This window comes from Mandrillus leucophaeus, unplaced genomic scaffold, assembly GCF_000951045.1.
Source record: "Mandrillus leucophaeus isolate KB7577 unplaced genomic scaffold, Mleu.le_1.0 Scaffold699, whole genome shotgun sequence".
Taxonomy (NCBI): domain Eukaryota; kingdom Metazoa; phylum Chordata; class Mammalia; order Primates; family Cercopithecidae; genus Mandrillus; species Mandrillus leucophaeus.
Window position 1 is genome coordinate 1,437,275 of NW_012107574.1, and position 23,821 is coordinate 1,461,095.

The following is a 23,821-nucleotide window of genomic DNA, read 5'->3' on the forward strand; positions in this document are numbered from 1 at the left end:
TTAGCTTATTTTGTCATAACAAAATATTCATATAATTTTATAACATAAAAGTTTATATTACATATATAAATTTTATGACATAAAACAAAAATTATTAAAATAAAGACCCAAACCTCCCCACTTAAACTCAACTACCTTGGCACAGTAACTATACTATTTTTGCATCTTCCCTCTCATTGTTTACTTGCAGACATAATTTTACATGACTGCAAGCATTTATGTGTAGTTTGTATACCTCCCTTCTTATAATAACACGGATCATTTTTTGTGCTGTAAATTCTGCATCGTAACTTTTATTAGCTATATAATATTTCAGATCTTACTAGACTAGAAATTCACTAGATATGAAAAGAGAATTATCCTAGACTTGTTGAGAAGAATTTTTTTTAGGAGAGCTATCGACCATTACACCAAATTTCAAGGATTGATAGATAAATCTAGATCAGAATCATGATGGAACGTCTTTCTTCCCCTGAGGGATGTAAATCACTTTTTGCTTTGGCTGAGTAAATGGTAAAGATGTGTTGAGTCCCTCTTTGGTGAGCTCAGGGAGCTAACATAAGTTTTGGTTATGCAGACCTAGTCTCTCTGTGCAAAAAGATGCTGGAGATACTACTACGAGGGAGTGCGAGAAGTGAAGTGATATGGTTTGTCTGTGTCCCCACCCAAATCTCATCTTGAATTGTAGCTCCCATAATTCCCACATGTTGTGGGAGGGACCTGATGGGAGATAATTGAATCATGGAGGCAGTTTCCCCCATACTGTGTTTGTGGTAGTGAGTAAGTCTCACAAGGTCTGATAGTTCTATAAGGGGTTTGCCTTTTCACGTGGCTCTTTGTCTTGCCTGCTGCCATGTAAGACATGCCTTTTGCCTTCCACCGTGATTGTGAGGCTTCCCCAGCCACATGGAACATAAGTTACCCAGGCTTGGGTATGTCTTTATCAGCAGCATGAAAATGGACTAATACATGAAGGCAAAGTTAGATTACAGTCAGAAGCCTGAATTACCAATGCATGAGCCCCTGCCTTACCAATATGCACTTCCCCGGCTTTCATGTTAAAACCATTTCAGCCCATTTGATCTAGCACCAGCATCCACAGGACCACAGGATATTCTGAGGTGGAGAAGGGGAGCAAATGAGGGCTGTTAGGGTATCTGTTGGGTTGCTGGGTCATAGGCAGGGGAGGAAAGCATTTTACAGAAGCAGGAACAGAATAGAGGAGATGGACAAATTATAGGACGGGCAACAGCCTGACACATGCATTGCTACATGGGCACTCCAAACGGAGTTCCAGATGTTTCTCAGTTATACCACTTAGAATGTGACCAACTAAATATTCAGTTAGGTTTAAGGGCATACTTTAAAAAATATATGAATATATCTGAAGATTATGGAGCTAGTTTTCAAATAAGTAGATCTTTGTCCTTTTGGATTACTTTCCTCTCAAAACTTACCTGACATGAGCAGCACTAAGAAAATGGATGTTTTAATTGAGGGAGGAGAGAGGGTAGGTCATTCTAGGTGGCAGCATTCTGAGATAGGCCAGGCAGTCCCTAAATAAGGTACTTCTTGCCAGAAGTTAAGAAAGGGAGGTGGAAAGATACAGAAAATAAACTTGTCCTACTGCAGAATATTTGAGGAATTGGTACCACACTCGGGAAAAGAGCAGCTTCTTCCTCCTTTTCCTGGTCTTCTTGGTCCCTCACTTCCAGGCCCCAGAGCAGGTGTTACTGCCATTGGTGCTACACAATTCCGTTTCCAGGTGGACACATACCTTATACAGCTGTCCTGTATGTCAAGCCACCCTCAAAGTGCTGTTTAGGCCATAAAAGGTAATGTAGGTTCCAAATCGTTGTCTTTTTGTTTTTTAAATTTTTTTAGAGACAGGGTCTCACGATGTTGCCCAGGCTGGTCTCAAACTCCTTGGCTCAAGCTATCTTCCTGCATTGGCCTCCAGAAATGCTGGGATTACAGGCATGAGCCACCCACACCTAGCCTCAAATAGTTGTCTTAACAAATAAATGGTTGAAAACTGATATACGGAAATTGGGAACTCTGTTTTGTGAACTGTTCGTTTCTGGAGTCAAAATCGCTTTGATGGTGAATTTGGTTATCTGTAACAATTGTTTCTGTATGTTAGGGGTTAAGCAGAGTGCACCACCTACAGGCTGCCTTACCTGTCCTGCCTTGGCGTTCTCACAGACAAAAGCTTCATAGAATCTGGGGAACTCCGGAGCATTGTCATTCACATCTAAGACTTTGATTGTGACAGGAACACTTCCAACCTGGGAGGGATTGTCTAAAGGGAACACAAGGAATACCAAATCTGAGAGATTAGTAATGCCAAAAGAAAAAGAAAAAACAATAATTGTCTTTGCTAGAAGTAGGTATTTACCTGGTGAGTCTGGGTTTGAAAGAAGTGGATAAAGTACATGGAAATGGTAGCAAGAGCATAGGATCCGTGTGTCGCCTACTAAGAGTGTGGCCGGATATGAGAAGTTTGCGCAGAACAAGGTGTGTGTTGGTGACCGTTTGCTATCAGCAGTATGAAGGGAAGGGTGAGAAAAAGGGAGCAAGTGTCACAAAATGAATCTTAAAAAGAGGTTTTCAATCTCCCATTTGGCTCAGACTTCAAGTTCTGGAATTAAAGGCAGGTCAGTTCTATATTCTGGACTTTAAAAGAGTCCATTGCCAATCGGATGCATACTGTGTGGCACTGCTTGGCTTTATTCCTGTGGAATCATCAGTTCTTTGAATTACATTTCCAAAGGTTTATTTCCAGTTATTCGCTGGAATAAAGATAACACTGCGCATTTATTTCTGCTTAGGGACTAACAGGATATTATAGGATCAAACACACACCAAATCCATATCTTTGGCTGGGGTCATAGTCTCTCATGGGAAACTGTGTCTTTGTGATCTGTGTCTTTTGCTTGGCACTGCCATGCAGAGACAATTTCATAGATCTGGTAGTGCTCCTCCTGTCTTTTTCTGTTTTGGTCACCACCCCAAAACAGAAATTGCAAGACACAGAAATTATTCTTGGTTAATAACTTTACTAAATCCCAAAATGCATTGTTCTTCTGAATCATGTTTTTCTTCCTTTCTTTCCCAAACATGTCTATGTTCTACTGTTTCCCCCCTAAATACTTCTATTGCTTGGTTACCAGAATGTGCTAGCAAAATTAAGATTTATTTCTTCATTATAACAGTGGTGTTTGTCTAAGGAATAATGAAAATTCCAGAAAAGCATAGATGAATCCATGAATATGATCCACAATCCTACCACCAGAGATATCTATTAGATATATGACATTATACAGCGTGGGTGTCCAAAATTGGAGTTATACACCTTCCCCTGATACACAAGTTATAGTTAAGCAAAATAGAAAAATTGAATTCAGAACATTAATATTTTAGGGTAAGGTTATCCTTTGTCATTGAATATGTTTTGAAAGCGTGGCTCTTGATGTCTGTATTATATTGTCATTTTACTATAGGTTGTACCAAAATTTATTGAATCTCCTATTATTAGACATGTAAGTAATTTCCATTTTCTCCCTATTTTAAAATAACATGGCAGTGGAAATTTTCACATATAAATCTTTGTTGATATCTGTCATTATTTCCTGAATATGATGACCAGCAGTAGAATTCCTGAAAGAGTGTGAATATTTTGGAGAATGTCAATACGTATTGCCAAACTGCCCTCCTGAATGGCTGTTTATTATATAGCCAATAGGTTAGGGACTGTCATTTCTCTAAGCCTTTACTATCACCAGTATGAAAAAAAAGGAATGTAGTGGTATATAATCTTAATTTTTATTATTTATGTAATATATATTAATCTAGTTGTTATTAATCTTCCATGCCAAATATAAGTTTATTATGTTAATCAATTTGCTTTTTATTGTGAGATGTCTCAAATTCTTGTGGGCATGGATAGATATATGTTTGCATAATAAGAGTGATATGTTATAAATGCTTCCTTTCATACAGTAATATTTTATACTCTTTGTACATTCACAATCATATTAAAGATTGAAAGCCTGTTAGATTTCTCAGGAGTCTTCCCTTTTCCTCATAGCTACTTGGGATAAGAATGCTGTTTTTCACTGCTTTTCCATGTTTTGTTTGCTTTTATCTGTAGCACAGGACTAAGTATACAGGAGAGCCTCAAAAAAGTATTTGAACTGAATGCATTTACTTACTTGCATAAAGCATGATTTACATTTCTTCCCTTAAAAGATATAATTTTGTTACAAGTTCTAGAAACTTCCACTTTCTATAACACCTACATTTTGTCACTGCATGGAGACCAATTTATTGTGCTACTTACTCATTTCCATAGCAAGGACAGTGATATTATGCCAAGAAAATTCTTCCCGGTCTAGGGGTCTTGCTGTCATTAGGGCACCTGTTGTAATGTCAACATAGAAAAATCTTCCAGAGTCACTGCTTCTATCAATGGAGTATCTGCAGAAACATGGATTATATACATCATTTGCATTTGGATAAGCATATGACAGCATTCCACATAAGACAACTGAGTGCCTACCATATGAAGCATGGTTCTACCACTTCTGAGTTAACGGCTACTGGAAGACTGCATTCGTGGTTTTATTTGTTCAAAAACAAAAGTCATCTCCTCCTCCAATAAACAAAACAAATATTGCTTCAATTTTCTCATTCAAAAAATGAAATAAGCAGGGTGCCCACAGTCTTGGGGAAGTTTTAAGCTATTTAAATATGGTTTATGCTATGTAATGCTTGGAATTACCCCAATAATTTTGGGACATCCTGAGTATCAACTCCTGTATATATTTGTTTAAAAGGAATTGTATTCAAATGAGTTCTCAAATGCTAATCAGAAACTAGAAAAGGAGAAAGATTATAGTTTAGTGGTTCCAGTCCTTATAATTTGTATCAACTATTAAGAAGAAAAGCTTTGTACCACAACCTTTCTTAACATGCTAATGACCAACCTTCTGGCAAACACAATAATGGTAGTGTATTTACTAGCTGGAGATCCCTAAACTATGGTATGCTTTTAGCAGGATGGGCCGGATCTGGCTAGGTTGTTTCCTGTAAATAAACCTAGAGTTTATGAATTTGTGGGGTACAGCCTGCCGGAAAATGTCATATAAGCTATGTAATTGGTGTTGTATAACAAGCAAATGTTCCATCACAAAAATGGATCTTTGTGTTCAAGCAAGGCACTTTGTCTATTGCTTCTACCTTTCATGTTCAGTCTGGACCAACATGCATCTTTATGCAAAAAAAGGACATTTATGGGCACCTGTGCCTGACAGTTTCAGAGCTCTCCAAGGGGAGAATGACTCATATTTTGCTGTTGTCTGTATCATTTCAGCCATTAGTTAACTAGGTCCTGGGTAAGATCTATATTTCCTGTTGAACCTGATTTGGCAATCCAATTCTGTTGTGTTATTTCACCTGTGTTATCTCGTCTGGTCTCCATCCTGGAAGATTCAACAAATACGGAGAGAGGCTTAGGCATGTGGATGTTAAAAACCCTCTATAAGGGATTTTGATATGTGGCCATGATTGAGAACCATCAATGAGAACCTTATGTACTCCTTGGTAAAGGCTAAGTAATATTTATCATTTTTATTTTTTAATTCTTTTTTTCTTCTGAGGTGGAGTCTTGCTCTCTTGCCCAGGCTGGAGTGCAGTGGCATGATCTCAGCTCACTGTAGCCTCCACCTACTGGGTTCGAGGGATTCTCCTGCCTCAGCCTCCCGAGTAACTGGGATTACAGGTGCCTGCCACCATCCCCGGCTAATTTTTATATTTTTAGTAGAGACGGGGTTTTCCCACATTGGCCAGTCGGGTCTCAAACTCCTGACCTAAAGTGATCTGCCTGCCTTGGCCTCCCAAAGTGCTGGGATTACAGGTGTGAGCCACCATGTCAGGTCATTTTTATTTTTTTAATTGACAGGTAATAATTATATATATTTATGGGGTACAGTGTGGTATTTTGATACATGTATACATTGTAGAATGATCAAATCAGGCTAATTAACGTGTCTATTACCCCACATATGTATTTATTTTTCGCAGTGATACCATTTAAAATCTTTTAGCTATTTTGAAATATACAATACATTATTATGAACTATAGTTACCATGCTGTGCAGTAGATCACAGGAACTTACTACCCCTTACTGTAGCATTGAACCTTTTGACTCTTTTCCCTGTTTACCCACCAGCCTCTGGCAATCACCGCTGGGCTCTCTACTTCTATGAGTTTGACTTTCTTACATTCTACGTATAACTGAGATCACGTGGTATTTGTCTTTCTGTGCTTGACTAATTCAGCATAATGTCATCTAGACTCATCCATGTTGCAAATGACAGAATTTCTTTCTTTTTTAAAGCTGAATTGAGTATTTAAGACTGAAATGAATATTCTATTATGTATGTATACCACATTATTTTTACCCATTCATCTGTTGATGGGCACTGAGGTTGTTTCTGTATCTTGGCTATTGTGAATAATACTGCAGTGAATATGAAAGTGGAGACATTCTTTGACATACGAATTTCAGTTCCTTTGGATATATACCCAGAAATGGGATTGTTGGATCACATGGTAATTCTCTTTTTAGTTTTTTGAGGAACCTCCATACTGTTTTCTAAAATGGCCGTACTAACATTCTCACCAACAGTGTGCAAGGGTTCCATTTTTCTACATACCGCAGCCAATACTTATGTTTCGTGTTTTTGACAACAGACATTCTAACGTGTGAGGTGATATCTCATATTGTGGTTTTAATTAGCGTTTTCCTGATGATTAGTGATGTTGAGCATTTTTTCATGTATCTGTTGGTCATTTGTATGTCTTCTTTTGAGAAATATCTGTTCAGGCATTTTGCACGTTTTTTAAACAGGGTCATTTGTCCTAATTTTGAAATAATATTACAAAGCTATAGTAACTAAAACAGCTAGAATTAAAACAGACCCATCAACCAACTAAATAGAGAGCTCAGAAATAAACTCATAGGTCTGCAGTCAATTAACTGATTTTTGACAAAGGTTCCAAGAACACATAATGAGGAAAGGACAGTCTCTCCAATAAAGTGTTGAAAAAACTAGATATTCACATGCAGAAGAATGGAAATGGACCCTTATCTGACCCCTTATACAGGAATCAACTTAAAATGGATTAAAGACTTAACTGTTAAGACCTGAAACCATCAGACTACTAGAAGAAACCTTATGGGAAAAGCTGCACAATGTTGGTCTGGGCAATGGTTTCTTGGATATGACCCCACAAGCACATACAAAAGCAAAAATAGACAAATGGGATTGTATCAAACTAAAAACTTGTGCACAACAAAGGAAACAATCAACAGAGTGAAGAGACAACCCACAGATTGGGAGAAAATATTCTTTTCATAGAATAAAGGGTTAATATCCGAAATATATAAATAACTCAATAACAAGAAAACAACCCTATTTTTAAAAGACCAGTAATTACAATAGCTGCCACTTGCTGAATATCAGAAACTTTACTATGTACTTAATATACAGCTTCTTTTAAAATTTTTCCAACATCTCTGGGAGGTAGTTATTATCTCAATCAACAGATAAGGAAACTGAGGCTTAAAGAAGTCACTTTTTTCTTCCTTTCTTTAGAAATGAGTTCTCTCCTTGTCACCCAGGCTGGAGTGGTGCAGTGGCATGACCAAAAACTAACTGCAGCCTCAAACTCCTCGACTCCAGTAGTCCTTCCATCTCAGCCTCCTGAGTAGTTGGGACTAGAGGCAGGTCCCACCCCACCTGGATAATTAAAATATGTATTTTTGGATTTTAAAAGACAGAGTCTTGCTGTATTTCCCAGGCTGGCCTCAAACTCCTCAAACTCCTACCCTCAAGTGATTTTCCTGCCTCAGTCTTCCAAGTAGCTGGGATTATAGGAATGAGCCACTGCAACCAGCTGAAGACACTTTTATGCAATTACACAAGGAATAATTTGCAGGGTTTAAGACTTACAGCCGTCCTTATGGAGTTATAACTATTGTGTTTGATTTGAAGCCATATATTCAAAGTTATTACTACTGTGTTCTTACAAATTATTTAAATAGGGACTGGGGAATTTATTGGGTTCAAAATTTGTTTTAAAGTTGCCAGCTATTGCAATCCATATCTAAACATTGTGGAGATGGAGAAGCAGCAATTTTGGAGGGAATAAACAGTTTCTTTACTATAGTGCATTGTTTTTCAGATGCAGGTTAGTGGATTGTGAAATCAGTTTGGTAGGTTATGATTAGCATAGAAAGAAAATGAAATAGAATAGAACATATGCATGCCAGACTATCACATGCAATACGGGTAAGTATTGATGTAAAGCTTTTGTTTTATATGTGTGTGTGTGTGTGTGTGTGTATATATACACATATACATGTATACAGTTGTGCATTTATATCTATTGGTAAAATGTATCAAATGTAATGTATTTTTTTCTGCAGAGATTCAGGATGGCTATTTAGGAATTAGGAATTAAAGAGAAAGCTGATCAGTAAGGGCTAGAGAAATCAGAATCATTTATGCTATGACTCCCTAAGACTTAGGAAATTTAAGGAAGAAAATTAATGTTTCTCTCGGCCTGTGACCCTATTTAAGGAACATTCACTGTATGCCAGGCACTGCTCAGCACACACCACCTATATGGACCCATTTAATCTTTACAATAACACCATGAGGTAGGCACCATTATGGTCCTCATTTTACAGGTAAGAAGTGTGAGGAGTAGAGAGGTTAGGTCCGTTGACCGAGGTCACAGTGCTGGGAATCAAGCCCAGGCAGTCTGGCTGCAGGCTTCTGCTCCCAGCCACCAGGCTTACTTACTGATACATGGTCTATAAGAGATTGTCTAAGGAAACAAGACTTTGTCTTTTAAAGGTAAGAGTGTGTATTAGTCAGGTCTCACACTGCTAATAAAGACATACCAAAGACAGGGTATTTATAGGGAAAGAGGTTTATTTGACTCACGGTTCAGCATGGCTGGGAAGGCCTCAGCAAACTTATAATTGTAGTGGAAAGGGACGCAAACATGTCTGTTACATGGTGGTAGGAGAGAGAATGAGTGCAAGGGAAGGGGGAAGCCCCTTATAAAACCATCAGATCTCATGAGAACTCACTATCATGAGAACAGCATGGGGGAAACTGCCCCCATGATTCAGTTATCTCTACCTGGTCCTGCCCTTGACACATGGGGATTATTACAATTCAAGGTGAGGTTTGGCGGGGGGACACAGAGCTAAACCGTATCAGAGTGACAGCGAATAGTTGCCTTTTTAATAAAGAAAAACACATGCTTCAGAGTTCATTTAAAATTGACTTTTTAAGCATAAATTGTTATTTAACTTTAAAGTTTACTATTTTAAGAATTGAATTTTCTCTAAAATTAAAAAAAAAAACCACTGAGTGGCTCATGACAGTCTTCTCTTTCAGCTCCTACACATGCAGAGAGCCAGCCATGTGGTCCTTGGAGCCATCTCCCTAATGGCAACTCTCCCAGTTACAGGCATGATGCCGAGGGGAGAGGCAGCCTATGAGAAAACAGCTTTCTATACTCAGACCTACGGCACCGTAGCAAATGTCACAGATGGCATGGGAGAGGGAGTGATAGAAATAACTAACCCACAGGACCCCTGACAGCACTGCCGGGCGACACACCAGGAGCCTTCCTCAGAGAAGCCTCCCTCATCGAGGGTAATCCCTCTCCGATTTCCCCAACGGGGCCTGAATTGAGGGAATGATAGCCTTTATTTCCCTGAATGGGATGCTGGGTCAATTTTCAGGAGGCAGGAGAAAAATTAAAGGTGTAGATACAGATGGAAAATGAGGAAATTGGGACACACTCATGAATTATGTAGGCGGTTTTCTTTTCTTAACCATTACATTCTAACCTCCTATGAGCTGAATCGGCGTCATGCAGGTACAAAGCTACCCAGAGCCGGCAGTAGCTGGTGCTTTCTGGGCTCCCTGCTTGTTGCTTAGCTGAGGACATCCTCTGAATTTGGGAGCAATTTGGAGGTGGGGCGTCAGGAGCAGGCTGGCTAAATCCACACACATTCTAGGAAGGAACTGGGGGGCAGGCAGTTTCCACATCAGCAGAAGCCTCTTTCAGTTGCCAAATGGCTCAGTAGCCTGCTTGTCGGAAAGTCCTTGAGCACGTATTAAAAATTCAGCAGATCCAAACATTGTCTTTTCATGTACGTGTCACTGAATCGGGAGATTTTGTTTTGGGGCTTATAAGTAAATGGGGACCAGCATGTATTCCTGAGCACACCATCACCTTTCTAGAAAGGAGATTATAAAAGTCCTAATAATTTGTTAAATGGCCTTTTATCTGTAACATTTTAATTTCAGATGATGTGTTGATTTTTTGAATTATGTAATAGATATTTTCTCTTTAGGAATGTAAATCTCATTTATTCTTTATAATAAAAATGCAGATGATGAATTAGCCATGCAGCATATAACTATACACATTATTTTAAAAGAAAGTAACTTTAATTTGAAAAATAAAGATAAGAGCAGTTTGGTGAAAGATAACAGAAGAAAGGAATTCCCAAATGGGTTTTTAAATGAGAGCCAGAGAGTTAAGTTTTGGGTGCTTTTCTCTCTCGGAGTCTAGGACCCCCAGTGTTCTTCTTGGGTCCAGGGACCATTCTTTGTTGCCGTTGGATAGTACAGAGTCAGGAACCTCATACATAGCAATAGGAATTCCTCTCTTTCTTTGCAACCAAAATGCAGAGGGAGAATTTTCCCTAGATCTGATCATTGGAATTTCGTGTTGCCCCCTGTGCCTGAGCCATGTCTTGTTACCTCTGGCCTTGTGGCCTTGTTCTCACCAGTTTTTATCTCAGGATCTGCAGTCCTGCTCCAGAACAGCCCAGTGGACCCTGCCCTGTGCCTCTGGCCTGTTCGCTCTTGCATTCATCCTGCCTGGGTTCTAGTGGAGTAGCCAGACACTCCAATATGAACCTCCCTGATGCTAACACATGTGCTGGCCAACTGTTAGTTTTCAATTGGCCATCATCTGAAGCAGCATTTTCTGTTAGTCAGACAAGATTTCTTCATTTTGTCTACCTCATTTTACTTCATGCCAGTAGTGAAAGTTTTATTCTTTAAAGTTTCTCTCATACAGTTTTCTGTTACAGGAATAGATTAATTAGCCTATGGTGGATTAGTACATATATAATTAATAAATTAGGATCAGAAGGTATATATTCTTGGCTTCTGCAAATACACATTTACAGTAGAATCTGTTTTGTTTTCATTGTGATTGCTTTGGGGATAATATGGTTGCACTAATCTCTCCCCATCCTAGTTTATATTTAAAAAGCTTCAGGTTGAAATATAACATCTTTAAAGTTGTTATGTAATACATTAGTTGCCTTTGAAAAAATCAAATACCAGAATTCAAACAAAATCGTTTTTGCCATTTTAATGCCTGAACATGTAAAATGTTTACTGGTTGGTTAGAGGAAGTGAATTTGCCCTAGTACAGTTATTCTCTGGAGAAAGCCATTCCTGTTAAACTGCAGAAGCACATTTTCATTAAATACAACACAGCAGTAGGTGAGAGCAGTAGCCAGCTGACAGAAAAGGCATTTGATAAACTGCGGTATGTTTAAAATATGTTACCTGCACTATAGCCCCATATTCAATTTACTGTGTGGCTTTCAACAATTAATGTGACAGATGGCTTCCAGCAGCATTGGAATTCTGATCTTTTGTGTCAAACTTGATAAGTTTGGCAGCTGCTCTGGAAGGTTGTGGTGTCAGCCTGTCCATCAGCTATTTGTACTTTGGTTCCAGTTGATGAGAGATGGCCATGACTGTAAGAGTAGTTCTCATCTTCTTGAAAGGAAGCATCTTGGTTAGAATCTTTAATTCCAAAACATGCTTTGGAGAGAGAGATATGTGGTATTGCCATACAAAGACCCATCTATCTGGCCAATCTACAAGGCGTTGAAGTCACTGACAACAGTAGTAGTTTCTATGTCTGCTCTTTCTATAGTATGTGGAATATATGTAGTATATATTATTTTCCCCAGTTTTAAAAAGTAAAACATGTCAAAGATTCATAAAAGATGGAAGAATGCATAATGATTTCCTTTTTGTTTACCACTGAGAGTCAACGGATTTTAACATTTTGACATCTGTGTGTCTGATTATACTTTATCTGAATCACTAGTTCTCAACCTGGGGTGATTTTGCATCACTTCCCTGGACATTTGGCAATACCTGGGGACATTTTAGGGGGTTACAACTCAGAGAGTGCTACTGCATTTTGCGGGTAAAGGCCAGAGATGCTGCTAAACTTGGTTCAGTGCACAGGAGAACCCTTCCACAACAACACAGAATTATCCACCCCCAAATGTCAACAGGACCATGATTGAGAACTAAAGGGTGTGTTTGTGTGTGTGTGTGTGTGTGTGTCTGAACCAATTGAAAGTGAGTTGTAGACATAATTACACTTTACTTCTAAATAACCTGACAAGGCCATGTTATTTAAAGCAAAAAAACCAAAAAACAACACAAAAAACTCAAAGAGAAGAGTCTCCAGAAATGGGTTAGAGAAGAAAGACACAAAGGGAAAAGTACTAGAAAATTACATACAGGGGAAGGGAAGAGTCCAGTATATAAGGAAAAGGTGAAATCTGTTGGAAAACCTGATTGAGTTGTTGGTCACATCTGGGTCCTTGGCAGAAATGATCTGTATGGTTGTTCCAATCGCCACATCCTCAGGCACCTCCACAAAGTAAAAGCCAGGTTCAAACACGGGGGGCTCGTCCACGTCTTCCACACTGATGTGTACTGTTGTTGTGTCCTGAAATGGGCCCAAGTTCAGAAAACGCATCTCTAGGTGAGGATTGGCTCCCTCCACCTTTAAGGTGTAGCTTTTCTTGCTTTCAAAACTCAGGGGCTGAAAAGTAATGACAGGAAAGTTGATTTGCCACTGAGGTTCAAGATTCAAAATACGTCAAGGTTCAAAAGGATGCCCAGTATTGATGGTCGGTGGGAAAATTCTCCAATTCATTAAGTGGGAAAAAGGTAAAGGGGAAAGAAGGGAAATCTTTGTCTTTTTCTGTAGTTCTTGGTCTTAATGTCAGTTTCAACACTTTGGGTAAAGAAGGTAAGATGTCAGTCACTGCAGATACAGTTAAGGAAGCCAGTTTGATAATAGTTTGCCCTATTATTCTGGGCAAACTTGGCTTTAACTTGTCTACTCTTCAATCAGCCTGGTCTTTAGAGAGATCCTGAGAATGCCCTCAGTCGTGGGCCCAATTTGCCTGGGACTGTCTCAGTTATAAAATGAAGAGTTTCATTTCCTAGGACTCTATTCTGTTCCAGACAAACCAGGACAGTTGGTCACCTTATCTTTAGAGGTGCTTGCTCATTTGAAAAGACTTGACAACAATTAAGAGCAAGTTTGTTTTCCAAACACAAACTTCCGTATATATTCAATATATCTATTCTTTCTCTCTCTTTCTTTCTCTCTTTTCCTTCCTTCCTTCCTTCCTTTCTTTCTCTTTCTTTCTTTCTTCTAGAATATTCATGCAACTGAGGCCTAGGCTTTTGTTTTTTTCCTTAAAAAAATTATTCTTGAGTACAAACGCAATATTGATTATTTACAAGAAACTGTCACACAAGGTTCTGAGGTGCTGTGTCAGATCAGTGTTTGTATATTTAGTTCATCATACACGATCCCTTTTATTGTTACTATTACTTTTTGAGATGGAGTCTCAGGCTAGAGTGCAATGGCGCGATCTCAGCTCACTGCAGCCTCCACTTACCAAGTTCAAGTGATTCTCCTGCCTCAGCCTCCCAAATAGCTGGGATTACAGGCATGTGCCACCATACCTTCCTAATTTTGTATTTTTAGTGGAGATGGGGTTTCGCCATGTTGGTCAGGCCAGTCTCGAACTCCTGACCTCAGATGATCCACCCTCAAGGTCAACCTTCCAAAGTGCTGGGTTTACAGACATGAGCCACCACACCTGACCAACAATCCCTTTTAAAATCCTTATTTGACCTTTTAGAGTTGAAGAACCCAAGACTCAGGAAGCTCAGAAGCCTGGCGTACGCTGATGTGGTTACAGCTCATCATCAAGGACTTTAATTTTGTCTATAAAATTCCATCGCATAAAATATAATTTTTTGGTTGTTCTCTTTTTTGGTTTATTCCTGTCTTCAGAATTTTTTTTTATAATTTTCAAAATAAATACAGTGCTCCAGGGCAGAGCATGAACTTAAAATGCCATTTCTGAAGAATAATCTATTTTTGTTTAAAGCTGATGAACATGTGTGTTTCAAGCAACAAGTATTTCAGAACATCAGTATTTTTTAAAAATCTCGGAATGTTAAGTCCCAGAAAATAACAGTGGATAGCAAAGCAGTTACTAGAACTTAAAAGTTGTATGTCAACTTTTAAGTAATAACTTACATTTTTCTAGCTAAATATCACTTTTTTTCATAAAATATGTTGAATGGCAGCACATTTCATGTTAAAGAGAGGCATGTACCCATTTAAACAACTGCTTTGCTTTTCAGAAAAAAATATCTCTAGGTGTTGCTTTAACTAGATTTGTTCTTTTCTTTCTTAAAAAAAAAATCAACTTTTTAGCCAGGAGCAGTGGTTCATGCCTGTAAGCCCAACATTGTAGGAAGCTGAGGTGGGAGGATCTCTTGAGGTTAGGATTTGGAGACCAGCCAAGACAACATAATGAGACCCACATCTCTACCAAAAATACAAAAAATTAGCTGGGCATGGTGGCATGTGCCTGTAATCCCAGCTATTTGGGAGGCAGAGGCAGGAGGATGGTTTGAGCTCAGTTTAGAGTGAGCTATGATGGCACCACTGCACTCTAGCCTGAGTGACGGAGAGACACCCTGTCTCAAAAAAATTACATTAAAAATGGATACTTAATAGATTTACGTATTTTCAGGGTACATGTAATAATACATTCATAATAATTGTTATTTTCAAATTTTAATAAGGTTTTTTATTGTTTTGTTACGGTTGCTGGGTTACTGCTTATTTACTATTTACTTAGTGCCAGACATAGTGCTTCTTGTTTCATGGGTCGCCAGCCATTTCCATCCAAACCAAGAAGCCCCATTCAAACCAAGAAGCCATCTCCACCAGCCAGCCTGCCTCCCTAGTTGTCATTGAAAAGGCAAGATTTTCGCAAACAGGGAAATCTGCCAGTCAGATTAATGATATGTTTGAAGGACTATTTTACCAGTTCACTTAATGCTTGCTCCCTAAATCGAAACATTTTTCTTTCCTGATAAATTACATTTATACGCTCTTAAAATTCTTTATGTATTTGTAACACAGTTGTGGACAATGTTGTTCATGTTAGGTTTGAGCTAGGCAAAACTTGTTTTCCCTTTAATTTTAAATTGTTTTTCTAATTTTGTGTGAAATTTGTATGTTTTAAAAAATAAGATATTTACATACATTTATGTATTTACATACATACATTAAAATTTCTTTTTTTAGTATAAAATTTGCAGGTTTTGAGTAGTGTATTGAGTCATGTGTCTACAGCAATAATCAAGCTGTAGAGCTGTTTCATCACCCCCGTGACCCTCACTCTGTGCCCCTTTGTAGTCAACCTCTCCCCTGCCACCCAGCCCCTGGCAAACACTGATTTATGTCCTGTTTTTATTGCAAGAATGTCATATAATGTCCTATAAATTACATACAGTATGTAATCTTTTGAGTTAGGTTTCTTTCACTTAGCATTTGAGATTCATCTGTGTTGCATGAGTGAGGAGGAGTTTTTTTTTTGAGACAGTCTCACTCTGTCACCCAGGCTGCAGTGCAGTGGCGTGATCTGGGCTCACTACAACCTCTGCCTCCCAGGTTCAAGCAATTCTCTTGCCTCAGCCTCCCAAGTAGCTGGGACTACAGGTGTGTGCCACCATGCCTGGCTGATTTTTGTATTTTTAGTGGAGGCAGAGTTTCACCATGTTGGCCAGGCTGGTCTTGAACTCTTGACCTCAGGTGATAGGTCCACCTCGGCCTTGGCCTCCCAAAGTGCTGGGGTTACCGGCGTGAGCCACTATGCCCGGTGAGTTTGTTCGTTTTTATTTCCAAGTAGTATTCTATTGTATGGATATACAACAGTTGATTTATCCATTCTTCACTAGAGATAACATTTGTGTTTTTTTCCAATTTCTGACAGTTATGAATAAACCTGCTATAAATATTTGCATACAGGGTTTTTGTGTGAGCATAAAATTTCATTCCACTGGGGTAAATACCCAGGAGTGGAGTTGTAGGATTGTTAATATATTTTTAACTTTATAAGAAACTTCCAGATGAATTTTCAGAAAGGCAGTACCAGTTTGAATTCCCACCAGGAGTGTATGAAAGCTCTAGTTTCTCCACATCTTTGTCAGCACTTGGTTTTGCCAGTTTAAAGATTTTTATGTATCCTAGTATGTGTAAAGTGTTATTGTGGTTCTGATTTGCACTTCCTTACTGCCTCATGATGCATCTTTCTATGTCTTCTTGAAGAGGTCTTTGTATATTCTTTATTCAAGTCCATTATCAGACATATGATTTGCAAATATTTTCTCCTAATCTGTGATTTGTCTTTTCATTCTCTTAACAGTGTCCTTTTTAAAAATTATTATTATACATTAAGTTCTGTGATACATGTGCAGAATGTGCAGGTTTGTTACATTTTGCCATGGTGGTTTGCTGCACCTATCAACCTGTTGTCTACATTAGGTATTTCTCCTAATGCTATCCCTCTCCTAGCCTCCCATTCCGCGACAGGCCCTGGTGTATGATGTTCCCCTCCCTGGGTCCTTGTGTTCTCATTGTTCACCTCCCACTTATAAGTGAGAACATGCAGTGTTTAGTTTTCTGTTCATATGTTAGCTTGCTGAGAATGATGGTTTCATCCATGTCCCTGAAAGGACATGAACACATCCTTTTTTATGGCTGCACAGTATTCCATATTGTGTATGTGCCATATTTTCTTTATCCAGTCTATCATTGTTGGGCATTTGGGTTGGTTCCAAATCTTTGCTATTGTGAACAGTGCTGCAATAAACATACGTGTGCATGTGTCTTTATACTAGAATGATTTATAATCCTTTGGGTATATACCTAGTAGTGAGATTGCTGGGTCATATGGTAATTCTGGTTCTAGATCCTTGAGGAATCACCACACTGTCTTCCACAATGGTTGAACTAATTTACACTCCCACCAACAGTGTAAAAAAGCATTCCTATTTCTCCACATCCTTTCCAGCATCTATTGTTTCCTGACTTTTTTAATGATCGCCATTCTAACTGGCATAAGATGGTACCTTAATATGGTTTTGATTTGCATTTCTCTAATAACCAGTGATGATGAGCTTTTTTTCGTATGTCTGTTGGCTGCATAAATGTCTTCTTTTGAGAAGTGTCTGTTCATATCCTTCACCCACTTTTTGATGGGGTTGTTTTCTTTTCTTGTAAATTTGTTTAAGTTTCTTGTAGATTCTTGATATTAGATCTTTGTCAGATGGATAGATTGCAAAAATTTTCTCCCATTCTGTAGGTTGCCTGTTGACTGATGATTGTTTCTTTTGCTGTGCAGAAGCTCTTTAGTTTAATTCAATCCCATTTGTCAATTTTGGCTTTTGTTGCCATTGCATTTGGTGTTTTAGTCATGAAGTCTTTGCCCATGCCTATGTCCTGAATGGTATTGCCTAGGTTTTCTTCTAGAGTTGTTATGGTTTTAGGTCTTATATTTAAGTTTTTAATCCATCTTGAGTTAATGTTGTATAAGGTATAAGGAAGGGGTCCAGTATCAGTTTTCTGCCTATGGCTAGCCAGTTTTCCCAACACCATTTATTAAATAGGAAATCCTTTCCCCATTGATTGTTTTTGTCAGGTTTGTCAAAGATCAGATGGTTGTAGATGTGTGGCATTATTTCTGAGGCTTCTGTTCTGTCCCATTGGTCTGTATTTTGGTACCAGCACCATGTTGTTTTGGATACTGTAGCCTTGTAGTGTAGTTTGAAGTCAGGTACTGTAATGCCTCCAGCTTTGTTCTTTTTGCTTAGGCTTGTTTTGGCTATATAGGCTCTTTTTTGATTCCATATGACATTTAAAGTAGTTTTTTCTAATTTTGTGAAGAAAGTCAATGGTAGCTTGATGGGGATAGCATTGAATCTGTAAGTTACTTTGGGCAGTATGGCCATTTTCACAATATTGATTCTTCCTATCCATGAGCATGGAATGTTTTTTCATTTGTTCGTGTCCTCTCATTTCCTTGAGCAGTGGTTTGCAGTTCTCTTTGAAGAGGTCCTTCACATCCCTTGTAAGTTGGATTCCTAGCTATTTTATTCTCTTTGTAGCGATTGTGAATGAGAGTTCACTCATGATTTGGCTGTCTGTTTTATCTATTATTGGTGTATAGGAATTCTTGTGATTTTTGCACATTGATTTTGTATCCTGAGACTGCTGAAGTTGCGTGTCAGCTTAAGGAGATTTTGGGCTGAGACGATGGGGCTTTCTAAATATACAATCATGTCATCTGCAAACAAGGACAGTTTGACTTCCTCTTTTCCTGTTCGAATACCCTTTATTTGTTCCTCTTGCCTGATTGCCCTGTCTAGAACTTCCAATATGTTGAATAGGAGTGGTGAGAGAGGGTATCCTTGTCTTGGGCCAGTTTTCAAAGGCAGTGCTTCCAGTTTTTGCCCATTCAGTTTGATATTGGCTGTGGGTTTGTCATAAATGACTCTTACTATTTTGAGATATGTTCCATCAATACCTAGCTTATTGAGAGTTTTTAGCATAAAGGGGTGTTGAATTTTGTTGAAGGCCTTTTCTGCATCTATTGAGATAGTCATGTGGTTTTCGTCATGGGTTCTGTTTATGTGATGGATTACATTTCTTGATTTGTGTATGTTGAACCAGCCTTGCATCCCAGGGATGAAGCCAACTTGATCGTGGTGGATAAGCTTTTTGATGTGCTGCTGGATTCGGTCTGCCAGTATTTTATTGAGGATTTTCACATCGATGTTCATCAGGGATATTGGCTGGAAATTTTCTTTTTTTGCTGTGTCTCTGCCAGGCTTTGGTATTGGGATGATCCTGACCTCATAAAATGAGTTAGGGTGGAGTTCCTCTTTTTCTACAGTTTGGAATAGTTTCGGAAGGAATGCTACCAGCTCCTCATTGTACCTCTGGTAGAATTCGGCTGTGAATCTATCTGGTTCTGGGGTTTTTTTGGTTGGTAGACTATTAATTACTGCCTCAATTTCAGAACTTGTTGTTGATCTATTCAGGGATTCAACTTCTTCCTGGTTTAGTCTTGGGAGGGTGTATATGTCCAGGAATTTATCAGTTTCTTCTAGATTTTCTATTTAATTTGCATAGTGGTGTGTATAGTATTCTCTGATGGTAGTTTGTATTTCTGTGGGATCAGTGGTGATTTATCATTTTTTTATTGCGTCTATTTGATTCTTCTCTCTTTTCTTCTTTATTAGTCTTGCTAGCAGTCTGTCTATTTTGTTAATCTTTTCCAAAAACCAGCCCCTGGATTCACTGATTTTTTGAAGGATTTTCTATCTCCTTCAGTTCTGCTCTGATCTTAGTTACTTCTTGTCTTCTGCTAGCTTTTGAATTTGTTTGCTCTTGCTTCTCTAGTTTTTTTAATTGTCATGTTAGGGTGTTGATTTTAGATCTTTCTCACTTTCTCCTGTGGGCATTTAGTGCTATAAATTTCCCTCTACCCACTGCTTTAAATGTGTCCCAGAGATTCTGGTATGTTGTTCTGGTTTCAAAGAACTGTATTTATGCCTTAATTTTGTTATTTACCCAGTAGTCATTCAGGAGCAGATTGTTCAGTTTCCATGTAGTTGGGTGTGTGTTGAGTGAGTTTCTTAATCTTGAGTTCTAATTTGATTGCACTGTGGTCTGAGAGACTGTTTGTTATGATTTCCATTCTTTTGCATTTGCTGAGGAGTGTTTTACTTCCAGTTATGTGGTCAATTTTAGATTGTCGATGTGGTGCTGAGAAGAATGTATGTTCTGTTGATGTGGGGTGGAGAGTTCTGTAGATGTTTATTAGGTCTGCTTGGTCCAGAGCTGAGGTCAAGTCCTGAATATTCCTGTTAATTTTCTATCTCGTTGATTTGTCTAATGTTGACTGGGTGTTAAAGTCTCCCCCTATTATTGTGTGGGAGTCTAAGTCTCTTTGTAAGTCTCTTAAGAACTTGCTTTATGAATCTGGGTGTTCCTGTATTGGGTGCGTATACATTTAGGATAGTTAGCTCTTCTTGTTGCATTGATACCTTTACCATTATGTAATGCCCTTCTTTGTCTTTTTTTTATCTTTGTTGGTTTAAAGTCTGTTTTATCAGAGACTAGGAATGCAACTCCTGGTTTTTTTTATTTTTCGCTTTCCATTTGCTTGGTGAATATTTCTCCATCCATTTATTTTGAGCCTGTGTGTGTCTTTGCATGTGAGATGGGTCTCCTGAATACAGCACACTGATAGATCTTGATTCTTTGTCCAATTTGCTGGTCTGTGTCTTTTAATTGGGGCATTTAGCCCATTTACATTTAAGGTTTATATTGTTATGTGTGAGTTTGATCCTGTCATTATGATGCCAGCTGATTATTTTGCCTATTAGTTGATGCAGTTTCTTCATAGTGTCAATGGTTTTTACAATTTGGTATGTTTTTGCAGTGGCTGTTATGGGTTTTTCCCTTCTGTATTTTGTGCTTCCTTCAGGAGTTCTTGTAAGGCAGGCCTGGTAGTGACAAAATCTCTTAGCATTTGCTTGTCTATAAAGGATTTTATTTCTCCTTTGCTTATGAAGCTTAGTTTGGCTGGATATGAAATTCTGGGTTGAAAATTCTTTTTTTTAAGAATGTTGAATGTTGGCTCCCACTGTCTTCTGGCTTGTAGGGTTTCTGCAAAGAGATCTGCTGTTAGTCTGATAGGCTTCTCTTTGTGGGTAACCTGATCTTTCTCTCTGGCTGCCCTTAACATTTTTTCATTCATTTCAACCTTGGTGAATCTGATGATTATGTGTCTTGGGGTTGCTCTTCTTGAGAAGGATCTTTGTGGTGTTCTCTGTATTTCCTGAATTTGAATGTTGACCTGTCTTGCTAGGTTGGTCCTGGATAATACTCTGAAGAGTGTTTTCAACTTGGTTCCATTCTGCCCGTCACTTTCAGGTACCCCAATCAAATGTAGGTTTGGTTTTTTCACATAGTCCCATATTTCTGGGAGGCTTTGTTCATTCCTTTTAATTCTTTTTTCTCTAATCTTGTCTTTATGCTTTTTTCATTAAGTTGATCTTCAATCTCTGATATCCTTTCTTCTGCTTGATCGATTTGGCTGTTGATACTTGTGTATGCTTCACAAAGTTCTCACGCTGTGTTTTTCAGCTTCATCAGGTCATTTATGTTCTTTAAACTATTCTAGTTAGCAATTCCTCTTTTTTTTTCAAGGTTTTAACTTTCTTACGTTGGGTTAGAACATGCTCCTTTAGCTTGGAAGAGTTTGTTATTACCCACCTTCTGAAGTCCACTTCTGTCAGTTTGCAAACTCATTCTGTGTCCAGTTTTGTTCCCTTGCTGGTGAGGAGTTGTAATCCTTTGGAGAAGAGGTGTTCTGGTTTTTGGGATTTTCTGCCTTTTTGTGCTGGTTTTTCCTCATCTTCATGGATTTATCTACCTTTGGTCTTTGATGTTGGTGACCTTTGGTTGGGGTTTCTGTGTGGACGTCCTTTTTGTTGATATTGATGCTATTCTTTTCTGTTTGTTAGTTTTCCTTCTGACAGTCAGTTCCTTCTGCTGCGGGTCTGTTGGAGTTTGCTGGAGGTCCACTCCAGACCCTGTTTGCCTGGGTATCACCAGCAGAGGCTGCAGAACAGCAAAGATTGCTGTCTGATCCTTCCTCTGGAAGCTTCTTCCCAGAGGGGCACTTGCTGGATGCCAGTTGGAGCTCTCCTGTATGAGGTGTCTGTTGACCTCTGCTCAGAGGTGTCTCCCAGTCAGGAGGCATGGGGGTCAAGGACCCACTAGAGGAGGCAGTCTGCCCCTTAGAGCTTGAGTGCTGTGCTGGGAGATCTGCTGCTCTCTTCAGAGCCAGCAGGCAGAATGTTTAAGTCTGCTGAAGCTGCACCCATAGCTGCCCCTTCCCCGAGGTGTTCTTTCCCAGGGAGATGGGAATTTTATCTGTAAGTCCCTGACTAGGGCTGCTGCCTTTCTTTCAGAGATGCCCTGCCCAGAGAGGAGAAATCTGGAGAGGCAGTCTGGCTACAGTGGCTTTGCAGAGCTGTAGTGGGCTCTGCCCAGTTTGAACTTCCTGGTGGCTTTGTTTACACTGTGAGGGGAAAACTGCCTATGCAATCCTCAGTAATGGCGGACCCCCCTCCCTCCACCAAGCTCCAGCATCCCAGGTCGACTGCAGACTGCTGAGCTGGCAGCGAGAATTTCAGGCCAGTGGATTTCAGCTTGCTGGGCTCCATGGGGGTGGGATCCACTGGAAACGGAAGTGAATAGTTCTGTCTCACTGGCATTCCAGGCACCACGGGGTTTCTTTCCAAAAAAGAAAAAACAAAAACAAAAACCTGCAGCTAGCTCAGGGTCTGCCCAAATTGCTGCCTGGTTTTATGCTTGAAATCCAGGGCCCTGGAGGCGTAGGCACCCTAGGGAGTCTCCTGGTCTGCCAGTTGCAAAGACCATGGGAAGAGCGTAATATCTGGGCTGGAGTGCACTTTTCTTCACAGCACAGTCCCCTATGGCTTCCCTTGGCTAGTAGAGGGAGTTCCCTCACCCTCCGTGCTTCCCAGATGAGGCGACGCCCCACCCTGCTTCAGTTCACCCTCTGTGGGCTGCACCCACTGTCTAACCAGTCCCATTGAGATGAGCCGGGTACCTCAGTTGGAGATGCAGATATCACCTGCCTTCTGCGTTGATCTCGCTGGGAGCTGCAGACCAGAGTTTTTCCTATTCAGCCATCTGGCCACAACAGTGTCCTTTGAAGAGCAGAAATTCTTAACTTCAACGAAGTCTTACTTTTTCTTTCGTGGGTTGGGATTCTGGTGTAACATGGAAGAAATCTTTGTCCAATCAGGATTACAAAGATTTTCTCCTATGTTTCCTTTTACAAATTTTATAGTTTTAGGTTTTCACATTTAGGTGCATGATTCATTTTGAGGTTTTTTTGTGGGTGTATAACTGAGGCTTATTTCTTTATTTTTTTGCAAATGGTATCCGATTGTTCCAGCATCTGTTGAAAGCACTAGAGTGAGTTTTTAATTATTATTGAAGTTCTTTAAAGTAAGTTACTTAAGACTTCTAAACTATTTAAGATTATTGTCTCCCTCACTTCCACATTGTTGGAAATGAAACATTGCCCTCAATACTCTAAAGTTCATTATTTATTTATTTACTGAGACAAACTCTGGCTTATGTTGCCCAGACTGGTCTCAAACTCCTAGGCTTAAGAGATGCTCCCACCTCCCTCCCAAGAAGCTGCAACCACTATGCTCAACTCTTAAAATTTAAATTGCCCACACTTGATAATATGAGTTTTGGCTTTTCCCTCTTGAATAGTTTGTGTTTTTTATTTTAAATATCAAATAATTATTTGTTTCTGTATTCATAATAGAAAATAAAAAACCAATAATATCTGAGAACCCAATTTCCAAATTCAAGATATTTCTTCAAGTTAGAGGATACAAAAACAAAAAGCCATTATATCGTAAAAAATTGAGTCATGAAAATTATGGCACAAAATGG

General features: G+C 39.1%; 1 protein-coding gene across 2 annotated transcripts in view; it reads right to left on the reverse strand.

The window, feature by feature from the left end:
• CDH20 (cadherin 20, type 2) overlaps positions 1 to 23,821 on the reverse strand; it is a 221,817-nt gene that overhangs the window by 14,572 nt on the left and 183,424 nt on the right. For both annotated transcript variants that reach the window (XM_011964389.1, XM_011964390.1), the window contains exons 7-9: positions 12,714 to 12,967; positions 4,343 to 4,479; positions 2,181 to 2,302 (exon numbers count right to left, since the gene is read on the reverse strand). In XM_011964389.1, the coding sequence (XP_011819779.1) occupies positions 2,181 to 2,302; positions 4,343 to 4,479; positions 12,714 to 12,967 (513 nt within the window). The remainder of the gene's footprint in view (positions 1 to 2,180; positions 2,303 to 4,342; positions 4,480 to 12,713; positions 12,968 to 23,821) is intronic.